Source organism: Zeus faber, assembly GCF_960531495.2.
Source record: "Zeus faber genome assembly, chromosome: 12".
Classification (NCBI taxonomy): Eukaryota; Metazoa; Chordata; class Actinopteri; order Zeiformes; family Zeidae; genus Zeus; species Zeus faber.
Window position 1 is genome coordinate 32,947,700 of NC_137196.1, and position 13,071 is coordinate 32,960,770.

General features: G+C 43.5%; 1 protein-coding gene across 1 annotated transcript in view; it reads left to right on the top strand.

The window, feature by feature from the left end:
- Positions 1–4,097: 4,097 nt before the first annotated feature.
- The window catches only part of amph (amphiphysin), a gene marked incomplete at its 5' end in the record, with an annotated part of 62,058 nt that continues 53,084 nt past the window's right edge, over positions 4,098–13,071 (top strand). The window contains one exon of the mRNA XM_080010551.1: positions 4,098–4,166. Within this exon, the coding sequence (XP_079866677.1) occupies positions 4,098–4,166 (69 nt within the window). The remainder of the gene's footprint in view (positions 4,167–13,071) is intronic.

Below are 13,071 nucleotides of genomic sequence, written 5' to 3' on the forward strand. Positions count from 1 at the left end.
CGCTGCCTCGCGGTTCTCATCAGAGTTTCTGTTTGTAAAGTCCATGTTAAATCGTCTGTGATGTGGACTCCCAGGTACTTGAAGCTGCTCACCCTGTCAACAGAAGTCCCATTAATCACCATTAATGGGACTGTAATGAACACCTGAGCTAGCTGGTTAGCACAGGTCTTCAGTACTCGCCCAGATATGCCATCTGGGCCCGCAGCTTTCCTGGTGTTCACCTGCATTAGAGCCTTCCTGACGTCATACACTGACACTGAGAGTGCGCGCTCATGCCCAGCGGTGTAACTCCAATTAGTGCTGTTGCCAGACTCAAACTGCGCATAAAAGGAGTTCAGTTCTTTGGCTAGGGAGGCATCCACAATTGTGGCTGGGGAAGAGCTGCTCTTGTAGTTTGTTATCATCTGCAGCCCCTCCCACAAACTACTTGTGTCCCCCTGCTCCATCTGTAGCTCCACAGTCTCTCTGTACATCCGTTTAGGATCCTTCACCAGCCTCCGCAGATTGTAAGACGCCGCTTTGTAATTATCCATATTTCTGGATACAAGACCGTTGTTGTAAGCAGCCGTGTGAGCATTCAGAGCGCAGCGGATGGATTTGCCAACCCACGGCTTCTGATTTGGAAATATCCGAACTTTCACCGTGGCAACGATGCTGTCCGCTAACGTAGCCATGAAGCTCACCGCTACGTCCCAAAACTCGCTGATGTCACTTGAACTTCAGTGGAACATGTCCCAGTCTACGTCAGCAAGTGCGTCCTGAAGCGCAGCCTCTGATTGGTCCGTCCACCGCTTCACTTCCCTCGTCACCACCAGTTCTCGCATGATCAGAGGCCTGTAAACGGGAACCAGCGAGCGTGTGGCGTGATCCGATTTCCCGAAAGCAGGGAGCAAGACGGTCTCGTGTCCGTTGTAAGGTGTGTAACAATGGTCCAAAGTTCTATCTCCCCTGGTGGAGAGATGTTAATAGAAATAAGGCAGAATTAGGCTACTGACCAATATTGTCCTCTACTATCTTCTACTTAAGTTAACTGTCCTCTACTGTTCTCTACTGTGCTCTACTGACCCCTACTGTCCTTGACCATCCTCTACTGACTTCTATTGACCTCTACTGTCCTCTACTGCCCTCTATTGTCCTCTACTGACCTCTACTGTCCTCATCTGTCCTTTAACTGACCTCTACTCTCCTCTACTCACCTCTACTGTCGTTGCGTGTCTTCTATTGACTTCTACTGACCTCTACTGACCTCATGATCTCTACTGTCCTCGACTGACCCTAAATGTCCTCTACTGTCCTCTACTGACTTCCACTGTCTTTTACTGACCTCTACTGTCCTCTACTGTCCTCTACTGACCGCTACTGTCCTTTTCTGTCCTTTAACTGACCTCTACTGTCCTCTTCTCACCTCTACTGTTCTGCACTGACCTCTACTGATCTCTACTGTTCTCTACTGTCCTCTACTGTCGTTGAGTGTGAAGACACTCTACTTCTACTGACCTCTACTGTCTTATACCGACCTCTACTCTCCTCTTCTGTTCTCTACTGACCTCTACTGATATCAACGGAACTATATTCATGTTTTCTGTTGATGTTGTTGGGTTTTCTCTTTATGGGTTTGTGTTTTCTGTGAATGTGTTTGTGTTTTCTGTTAATGCATTTGTGTTTTCTGTTAATGTGGTTGTGTTTTCTGTTAATGCGGTTGTGTTTTCTGATAACGCGTTTGTTTTTTCTTTTAATGCGGTTGTCTTTTCTGTTTATCCATTTGTGTTTTCTGTTAATGTGGTTGTGTTTTCTGTTAATGCGGTTGTGTTTTAAATTAATGCGGTTGTCTTTCCTGTTAATGCGGTTGTCTTTTCTGTTAATGCGGTTGGGTTTCATGTTCATGCATTAGTGTTCCCTGTTAATGTGATTGTGTTTTCTGTAATTGCGGTTGTGTTTTTTTTATAATTTGCTTATGTTTTCTGTTCATACGTTGGTGTTTTCTGATAATGCGGTTGTGTTTTCTGTTATTACGGTTGTGTTATTTGTAATTTGGTTGTGTTTTGTCAATTTGCATGTATTTTCTTAAGTTGCAGTGTGTTGAGGTCTCAGGTCCACCTAACCTTTGGGTGGAGATGCTTCCAACCTGGAATGAATGAATAATATTAATTCATAATTAAATCCACATATTATTTTTAAATATTCTACGAAAATATTCCAATTATTCAAAATAGCATTGAATTCATTTTCATTTTAAAATAATATTCTCCATCAAAATAATTTCTGCTATAGAACTGTTGCCTCAGTGGATTAGAAGCTGCGTTACCCTATATTCTATTCCAACCATAAGCTGTTATATGAAAATAAAAACACACATTCTAACAATAATGAACCAAATGTGAGACTGGAAATATTTATATTTAGATTCCGTTATAATTCAGATGATTAAAAGCGAATACATGAAATTAATACATTTTAAATGATTCTGAAACCGGAAGCAGAATTCTGCTTGATTTTCCACCTCAGACTGCAGCAGTGCGCGTGGTGACCACCAGGGACGCACACGGCTCAGGATTTCGCAAAGACTTGTTGGAAATGGAGTTTACAACATTTTTACAACAGTTTACAAGCTTTTCCTTCACAAATGGGGTTTACAACAGGCTTTTCCTTCACAAATGGGGTTTACAACAGGCTTTCCTTCACAAATGGAGTTTACAACAGGCTTTTCCTTCACAAATGGAGTTTACAACAGGCTTTTCCTTCACAAATGGGGTTTACAACAGGCTTTTCCTTCACAAATGGAGTTTACAACAGGCTTTCCTTCACAAATGGAGTTTACAACAGGCTTTTCCTTCACAAATGGAAAAGACGGCATAACTGCTGCGTTCTATCGGAATATTTATTTCAAATTAAAGCAAGAATACATTTGTAAAATCCAATATTAATAACGTTTGGTGTCAGTACTATATAAAGTAGTATTTGTGTGGTCGTTTGGTAGTGTTTGTGTGGTAGTTGTCGTAGAATTTGTGTGGTAGTATGTTCGTATTTGTGTGGTAGTTGTAGTAGTATTTGTGTGGTAGTTGTAGTAGTATTGGTGTGGAAGTATGGTAGTAGTTGTGTGGTAGTTATATTAGTATTTGTGTGGTATTTGTAGTAGTATTTGTGTGGTAGTATGGTAGTATTTGTGTGGTGGTTGTAGTAGTATTTGTATGGTAGTATGGTCGTATTTGTGTGGTAGTTGTAGTAGTATTTGTGTGGTAGTATGGTAGTATTTGTGTGGTGGTTGTAGTAGTATTTGTGTGGTAGTATGGTAGTATTTGTGTGGTGGTTGTAGTAGTATTTGTATGGTAGTATGGTAGTATTTGTGTGGTGGTTGTAGTAGTATTTGTGTGGTAGTATGGTAGTATTTGTGTGGTGGTTGTAGTAGTATTTGTATGGTAGTATGGTAGTATTTGTGTGGTGCTTGTAGTAGTATTTGTATGGTAGTATGGTCGTATTTGTGTGGTATTTGTAGTAGTATTTGTGTGGTAGTATGGTAGTATTTGTGTGGTGGTTGTAGTAGTATTTGTGTGGTAGTATGGTAGTATTTGTGTGGTGGTTGTAGTAGTATTTGTATGGTAGTATGGTCGTATTTGTGTGGTGGTTGTAGTAGTATTTGTATGGTAGTATGGTCGTATTTGTGTGGTAGTTGTAGTAGTATTTGTGTGGTATTTGTAGTAGTATTTGTGTGGTAGTATGGTAGTATTTGTGTGGTGGTTGTAGTAGTATTTGTATGGTAGTATGGTAGTATTTGTGTGGTGGTTGTAGTAGTATTTGTATGGTAGTATGGTAGTATTTGTGTGGTAGTTGTAGTAGTATTGGTGTGGAAGTATGGTAGTAGTTGTGTGGTAGTTATATTAGTATTTGTGTGGTATTTGTAGTAGTATTTGTGTGGTAGTATGGTAGTATTTGTGTGGTGGTTGTAGTAGTATTTGTATGGTAGTATGGTCGTATTTGTGTGGTAGTTGTAGTAGTATTTGTGTGTCCTGCAGCTTTAAGCCCCGCCCCCCCTGATCCGCAGCTCGCCGGGTGGCTTCTTGTCGGTCCGCAGCAGCAGCAGCAGCAGCAGCAGTAGCGTCATGGCGGAAATCAAAAGCGGAATCTTCGCCAAAAACGTCCAGAAGCGGCTGAACCGCGCGCAGGAGAAGGTCAGGGGAGTTTAGGATGTAGTATTTAGGGTGTAGTATCTAAGATGTAGTATTTAAATGCTCCTATTTGTTGTAATAATATGCCGCAGCAGGACCTGCAGGTGCAAAGGAGGCGGGAGAGAGGGGTAGAGGAAGAGAGAGGGATGGAGGAGAGAGAGGGGATGGAGGGAGAGACACAGGGGCGTACAGGGAGGGAGATAGAGGGGGATGGAGGGAGAGAGATGAGTAGAGGGAGAGGGAGAGGGAGAGGGGGTGGAGGGAGAGGGATGGAGGGAGAGAGGCGGGATGGAGGGAGAGAGATGAGTAGAGGGAGAGAGGGGGGTGGAGGAAGAGGAAGGGGGTAAAGGGAGAGAGAGGGGGATGGAGGCGGAGAGAGTGGGGGGTGGAGGGAGAGAGTGCGATGGAGGGAAAGAGAGGGTGGGATGAAGGAGAGAGAGGGATAGAGGGAGAGAGAGGGGGTGGAGGGAGAGACCCAGGGGGATGGAGGGAGGGAGAGAGAGGAGTAGAGAGAGAGGGATGGAGGGAGAGAGGCAGGATGGAGGGAGAGAGAAGAGTAGAGGGAGAGAGAGGGGGTGGAGGGAGAGGGAGGAGGTGGAATGAGAGAGAGGGGAGTAGAAGGAGAGAGAGAAGGGGGTGGAGGGAGAGGGAGGAGGTGGAATGAGAGAGAGGGGAGTAGAAGGAGAGAGGGGAGATGGAGGGAGAGAGGGGGTGGTGTGAGAGAGTAGAGGGAGAGAGAGAGAGAGATGGAGGGAGAGAGATGAGTAGAGGGAGAGAGGGATGAGAGAGAGAGAGGGATGGAGGGAGAGAGTGAGGGGAATGGAGGGGGGGAGAGTGGGGTAGAGTGAGAGAGATGGGGTGAAGGGAGAGAGAGGGTGGATGGATGGAGGGAGAGAGGGGTAGAGGGAGAGAGAGAGAGTGGGATGGAGGGAGATCGAGGGAGTGACGGGGAGAGGGGGAGGGAGAGAGGGGTAAAAGGAGGGAGAGAGGGGGATGGAGGCAGAGAGAGGGGGGGTGGAGGGAGAGAGTGGGGGGTTGAGGGAGAGAGTGTGGGATGGGGGAGGGAGAGAGGGTGGGATGAAGGAGAGAGAGGGATAGAGGGAGAGAGAGGGGTGGAGGGAGAGACCCAGGGGGATGGAGGGAGGAAGAGAGAGGAGTAGAGAGAGGGATGGAGGGAGAGAGGTGGGATGGAGGGAGAGAGATGAGTAGAGGGAGGAGGTGGAATGAGAGAGAGGGGAGGAGAGGGAGAGAGAGGGGAGATGGAGGGAGAGAGGGGGTGGTGTGAGAGAGAGGAGTAGAGGGAGAGAGAGAGAGAGAGAGGGATGGAGGAAGAGAGATAAGTAGAGGGAGAGGGATGAGGGAGAGAGGGATGGAGGGAGAGAGGGGAATGGAGGGGGAGAGAGTGGGGTAGAGTGAGAGAGAGCGATGGGGTGAAGGGAGAGAGAGGGTGGATGATGGAGGGAGAGAGGGGGGGTGAAGGGAGAGAAAGGGGGATGGAAGGAGAAATACAGGGGGGTGGAGGGAGGGCGGGGTGTCAGCGGACTGAGGACCTGAAAGAGAACACCCTAATGGAGCATCTGATACAGACCATAATAATCCTGAGAACAACAGAGGGGAGGAGGGGGGGGTTGTCACGGGGAGTCCTGTTCACTACAACCAAGCCTTTGTTATTATTGTTATTCAGGGTTGTTATGGTTATTATGGTTATTAAGGGTTGTTATGGTTAATATGGTTATTTAGGGTTGTTATGGTTATTTAGGGTCGTTATGATCATTATGGTTATTAAGGGTTGTTATGGTTATTTAGGATTGTTATGGTTATTATGGCTATTTAGGGTTATGGTTATTAAGGGTCGTTATGGTTATTATGGTTATTTACGGTTGTTATGGCTATTAAGGGTCGTTATGGTTATTAAGGGTCGTTATGGTTATTATGGCTATTTAGGGTTGTTATGGTTATTAAGGGTTGTTATGGCTATTATGGTTATTAAGGTTTGTTAGGGTTATTATGGTTATTAAGGGTTGTTATGGTTATTATGGTTTTTAAGGGTTATGGTTATTATGCTTATTAAGGGTTATTATGGTTGTTATTGTTATTATGGTTATTAAGAGTTATTATGGTTGTTATTGTTATTATGGGTTGTTGAAAAAGAAGAAGAAGAAGAACAATCTTAAATCGTCACACAGCACACCACACTATAACACATGCACACACACACACACACACACACGCACATGCTTTGGATGTGGCCGGTGAAATGAGGCCTCTGCGTTTAACCATCCTGGCTTGTCCTTCCTCTGGGGACACAGCCAGGAGAGTGGGCAGCATTCCTGGACGCGCCCGGGGACCAGGTGATGAGTGTCCATCGCTGGTCAGACCATGATGGTGCATGTTTTTGGGGGGGGTCCTTACTGACGTGAGGTGGAGGAAACCCCATGTGAGCACAGGGAGAACATACAAACTCCACACAGAAAGGCTCCTGTTTGGGAGATAACCCACCAGAGCACGGTGCCAACAGCGCCCCAGGCGGGAATCAAACCCAGGACCTTCTTGCCGTGAGGCAGCAGTGTATATATTATACTATATTATATTATATATATATATTATATATATATTTTATATTATTGTTATGGCTATTATGTTTTTTTAGGGTTGTTATGGTTATTATGGTTATTAAGGGTTGTTATGGTTATTATGGTTATTTAGGGTTTTTATGGTTATTTAGGGTTGTTATGGTTATTAAGAATTGTTATGTTATTAAGGTTTGTTATGGTTATTATGGTTATTAAGGGTTGTTATGGTTATTATGGTTTTGAAGGGTTGTTATGGTTATTAAGGGTTATTATGGGTTATTGTGGCTATTGTTATTAAAGATTATTAAGGGTTATTATGGTTATTATGGGTAATTCTGACTCAGAATTTCCACTATTCGACAATTATACAATTCCCGACTTTCACAAATCTATTGTTGTATGAGTGTTTTGTTGTAAATGCAGTGAAAACAGAGTTATAAAGTCATAATCAACACAATTCACAAGTGTATTATTATTATTATTATGATTATTATTATTTTTTTTTTTAATAAAGTTTTATAGTGGTTTTTAAGTTTGGTGGTTGCCAGTGCTGCATTGGCTTGTTTGTTCAACCAATCACGTGGACTTACGTCTGGACCAATCACCATGGACTTAGGTTAATGAAGGTTGTGTTAGTCCTTGGTCCTCATGAAGGGCATTTTAAGCACTATGACTGTTCCTGGATGTTGCAATGTGAACATAAAAGAAAGAGACGGTTCCTCCAAAAGTTCTTAGAACTGTGATAAAGTTCCTGCGGTGCAAAAACGCCTTCTATGACTGATTACAGTTTTCAGGGTTCTGTGAAACAGTATGAGTTACAATTTTCTGAGTTCCTATTAAATACAGCATCGGCTCCTGCTGTCTCTTGTTTCGAACAAGCGTAAATATATGGAACAACCACTATGCGGTTAACAACATGCAAGTCGCTGGATGCGGATGACCACCCAGAAACCCCCCCTGAACTTAATATAACATGTGTGACTTGTAATAATGTCACAAAGCGTCCCGGTCCTCAAACTAATAAAGATACGCCAACTTTCTTCAACTTCCTGTAAATTTGCAGCAGCTTTTCACTAAATTCTGCTATAATGTACCTCAATATTGATCAAACTTCAACAACAAGACTTCCAATGGGACTGCCCCTTTGTCTGTGCGTACTGCGGTTGCCGTGTTTCAGATACTTTTAGCATGAGAATTGCCAATAATAATAGTAATAATAACACCCGAAAGTACACATTCAAGATTCAAGATTCAAGATTCAAGATTTTTTATTTGTCACATACATATACATACTTCCATACATATATGCAGTGAAATGTAATGCAACGCACCCGGTGATAGCACACAATAAGTCCTAGGAAAAAGTACAAAAATAAAATAAAAATAAAAAGTAGAAAATTCCTTTCTAATAGACCGACTAACTGATTCCTAAAACGTAATACAGTAAGTGGAATACTTATAGAATAAGATAAAAAATATATAGAATAAAATACAATAAAAAATAAATCGAAATAAAATGGAATAGGTTGAAGTAATATGCCTATGTATATACAGATATGTGCATTTAAAGTGGCATGTGAATTAAAGTGGCATGTGAATGTGAATAGTGTGAGGTAGTGTTTGGGATAATACAGCACAGTATACAACAGTACGGCGCAGCAATACGGCATCACGAACAACCCTGAACAGTGATACAGTATGCGGTACAGTATGCTACATACAGTACAGTAGGTAGTGGAGCCTAGTGCATGGCTCAGTTAGGACCCCTGGTGAGGTCAGCATTGACAGTTCTAATGGCTTGAGGGAAAAAACTCCGTCTCAGTCTCTCTGTTCTCGCTGCGTGACTGCGGAGGCGCTTGCCTGACCGCAGCAGCTGAAACAGTCCGTTGTTGGGGTGATGAGGATCCTTCATGATCCTACGGGCTCTGCTACTACACCTCCTGGTGTATAACTCCTGCAAGGGGGGGAGGGTAGTTCCAGTGGTACGTTCAGCTGAACGCACCACCCTCTGCAGGGCCCGCCTGTCCTGGGCAGTACAGTTCCCAAACCAGGCAGTGATGTTGCCTGTCAGGATGCTCTCCACTGCTCCAGAGTAGAAGGACTTGAGGATCCTCACCGAGACCCGGAATTTCCCCAGCTGCCTGAGGTGGTAGAGACGCTGCTTCGCCTTTCAAGACGCTGCCTCGCCTTTCGGACGCTGCCTCGCCTTTCGGACGCTGCCTCGCCTTTCAGACGCTGCCTCGCCTTTCGCCATTCTGCTTTATTTCTGATTAAAGTGTGGTTCTGCACTCAGAACGCTTCACGACACTAGTTTCCCAAATCAGAATAAAGTCTTGTTTGTAGAATGAGATATTTATTGTAGATGTTGAAGATGCAGAACTGAGACATCCCTCCTAGCTTTAACTCCACTCCAATTCACAAAACATTTACAGTTAGATTTCATCATAAAGTTTACAGTCAAAAATGTCCAGGCATTGTGAGGGAGTGGAGGTAGCTCTGGATCCTCCTTAGATCAGCTCATAAATCAGCGCCTCCTTAGATCAGCTCCTCCATCGAACAGATCAGCTCCTCCTAAGGCCCTGTTTACACCTGGCATTACCCTGCGTTTGGGTGATCCGATCACAAGTGGACAACTATAAGTACGTCTGTTCACACCTGGCATTAGAATGCATCTCATACTGTTTTTACACTGGCTTTATCTGGGTTTTTTCAACGCAGGTAAACCTGCTTATTTAAGGTTATTGACGCCTTTCCCATTGCCAGGAGAAATGCTGTTTTGTTTTGTTTTCTTGTGTTGTGTCACGTTCAATGTCACAAACACACTAGAAAAGGCGCGTGTCATGGTTCCAGTGTGATTAGGAATAAAACAATAGAGGAGACAGTAACTTCAACAAACAATGACATAAAACTGTAAAACTTGGAAAAAAAAGTGTTTTGAGCCTTTCAAAAGAATCGGTCGGTTTGTGAACGACCTAACACTACAGTAGAAGCAGCATGGAGTATCCATGCTGGTGCACCGGTCCTTCAGCCGCGGGGAGCAAAAGGGGCTGCTCGGGTTTGGAGACCGCATTGGGGCAGTGCTGTGGAGTCCCTCGGAGCCCAGCGGGAAGCGTGGGGGTTCTCCGATGTGGCCCCCCACGGAGCGACCCTCTCACTCAAAACATTTCATGGTCCCCCATGTGAGAAAAATGTCAATAACTTCTGATTTTGGGTTCTAAATGGGATAAAGAAATTATGGAATACACAGCTATTCCTGTCTATTAATGTGCCAACGTCCCGAACTTCAACGCATGTTGCATTGCACATGGATATGGCCGATTGGAGGTGGAGCCGATAAAAACCTGTCTATTGCCGGGTCATTTGTCCTGGGACTGAAACGCGGGTTTTTCCTTTCCCACTGATGACAAATGCCGGATGTTAGCCAGTGTTACCCAGCTTTTTAGTGCAGAAAGTGGGAAAGGGGAATCAGTAACACTTGTGATCAGATCTTACTTCCTGCTCTATACACAAAGAAACACGTACATTATTTCCGTTTGCAAAGACCAAATGCAAAGGCCTTGTCACGCGGCCAAATAAAAACAATACAGACTGAAATGTTGTTGCCGTGTGTACTATGAGAGGGGTCCACTGCTCTGTCTGGACTCTAGACAGCAGTCTAGACAGATATACTTATTTTTGTTGTTTCGTACTTGTATGAAATAATTTTTTTTAAGTTAAGGGACTGTCCCGATCACCACATAATGGGAGCATCTCTGGTCCACTGCACACTTCGGTTCCTGTGTCCTCGGCCAAAACAAATAAAACAGTATTTTTATTTTAGATGTATTTATTTCCTACTTGTATGAAATTAAGAGACTATCCCGATCACTGCTTAATGGAATGAACAACACAAAAACACCTGTGTGTTCCGTGCCACGTCATGCACGCATGCTTTCCGTTGCAATGGGACTTAATTTTGTAAAAACTGGATGTTTTTGTTTAAATACTTTACTTTTTAATTATAAATCCTGCACTTCTGTAACAGGGAGACTTTCTCTATTTCCTGACCAGTATTTAATATGACGTCAGTTGAGTAGACAGTCTTTCAATGTGGCAAGCAGTGGTAACACATTGTGTTACCACTGCTAAAAGAATGTGGCCATATGTGGCCTAGACCACCTCTCAGTGGGGCAGAGCGATTGAGTCTCAAAACGCATTGAGGGCACATTGCGTGCGTTTCCACCTGGCATTAGTGATCGGATCTTGTGATTGGATCACCAGAGATTCATGTTAATCACAGTGTAAACAGGGCCAGAGATCCCCTCCTCCTCAGATCCGCTCCCCCTTAGATCTGCTCCTCCTTAGATAATTTCCCCCATCCTAGTCTTGATCATGGGGATGGACCAGATCAGCTCATGTAGTGTCAGTGCTGTGCTAACCAGCCTGTGGGCTGTTCTCTCTGGACCTTCTGGATCTTCCCGGTTCTGGTGTTGTGCTGCTGGTGTTCACAGCACCATGTGAACAGGGAGTCAGATGCTAGTTAGGTTGGTTGTTCTTGGAAGGGCTGAGTGGGGCTCCCAATAAAGTGCCTGAATTGATAATGAGGTTACCAGTTTACCAGTTTCCATTTTCCACATGAGTGAAACAAAATGTTTTATCAGTAAAGTCACTAGTTGGACTGGAAACCAATAAGAGCCTCTGAGCAACTTCATGCACATTTAACTGTATGGGCAAAGAAGACTACATTTCCCTTGTTTAATAAATTTGTAAAAAATAAGCACAGTATGGGCCTTTCCAACCAGTTCTGCAGAGCCAGAAACAACATCTTGACTTGAAGGTTTCAGTGTCACTGTTACAATATTTAATATAATTAGGGATTGAGTTTCTGAGTTTCTTCATTAAATTACATCCCCTCCAGTTTCTGCTTCGTTAGTAGACTGAGACTCGATGGGGAAGTGAGGTGGAAGTGGTTTGGGTTTGTAGACTGAAACCAGCAAAATAGACCCTCATACTGTCTAGTTTAACATTTATTTATTTATTTATTTATTTATTTAACATCCGTCTGTCTGTCTGTTTACCTGTCTGCCTTCCTCATAGTGATCAATTTCCCCTTACTTTCTAACTTAGTTACTCGTTAAAAATTAAATACAATCATTTCCTGTTCTACTGCTGCTTGTTGTCCATACCAGCCAAACAATACTCCATAAACAATTCCACATAAACAATACTCCATGAATATTACTGGGGTTGGGGTTAGGTTGTTTAATAAGCCTACCCATCGCTGGGTGGAGAATGCACTCACCGCTGCTATACTGGATGTTCCGCTCTTAACAGGTGTTCCCTCTGCACAATTGAATCAAATTGCCAAAAAACAATAGGTTGGGGGTCAGAAGGGCACATCTTGTTTTGGGGCCCCTATAGTCTGATATTCAGATCACCTGGTGTTATAGTGTTATAGTTGGCAATAGGGTGATCCATCTAGTTTCTGCTGTTCTTCTTTATGTGCTAGACAATTGAGTTTCGTATTGTAGAAATGAGAACCACATTTGGTACATCCCGTGTTGCACAAAAGAGCTTGCTAGAGGGTTGGCTGTTGTCTCGTGGTGCCCTTCATTGGATTTGTGGTGGCTAATGTGTTGCCATAGGGAGTTTCTTGTTTCGCCCACGTAGTGCTTATTCCGCATCTGTCACACTTGATCCAATAAACACAGTTTTTGGTGTTGTGTGATGCTCCTCTTACTGTGACATAATATGCAGCTCCGGTCAGTGGATTGGATGCTGTAAGTTGTTGTGAAAATCCTGTCATTCTTCTCCTCTCTGGTGAAAAAAAAAATCTTCTTGAAGTACTATTTGAAGTAGTTTGAGTTTGGCGCTGACCAAATAGTCCTGAAGATTTTTGTTCCTTCTGTAGGCTGAGATGATCCAATGATCTTTGAAAATGTCTGTTAAGGAGATGAGGGATTTAAAAACCTCATTTGGGTGAGCCCAGGTCCCCCAGATGTCATCCAAGTATCTTAAGTAATTGTTGGGTTTTAGTCCACAGGCTTGCATCGCTGTTTCCTCTCAATTGCCAGGTATAGATTTGCCTAGTTTGGAGCAAATTTTTCGCCCATCGCCACATCCTTTGTTTAAAGGAACTAGTCTTGGTTGAATTCAAAGTCATTTTTAGTATTTTTTTAGTTTGATTTGCAATAGTTCCAGAATGGCATTATCTGGTGGTTGTGGCTCTGGGAACTTGTTAAAGACCCTCCCAACTGCTTGGAGACCCGGTATGGGTTCAATGTTGGTGTAGAGGTTGAATATATCTGCTGTGAAAAGAAACTACTGCTTATCTACCTGTGTTCCTTTGATCCTTG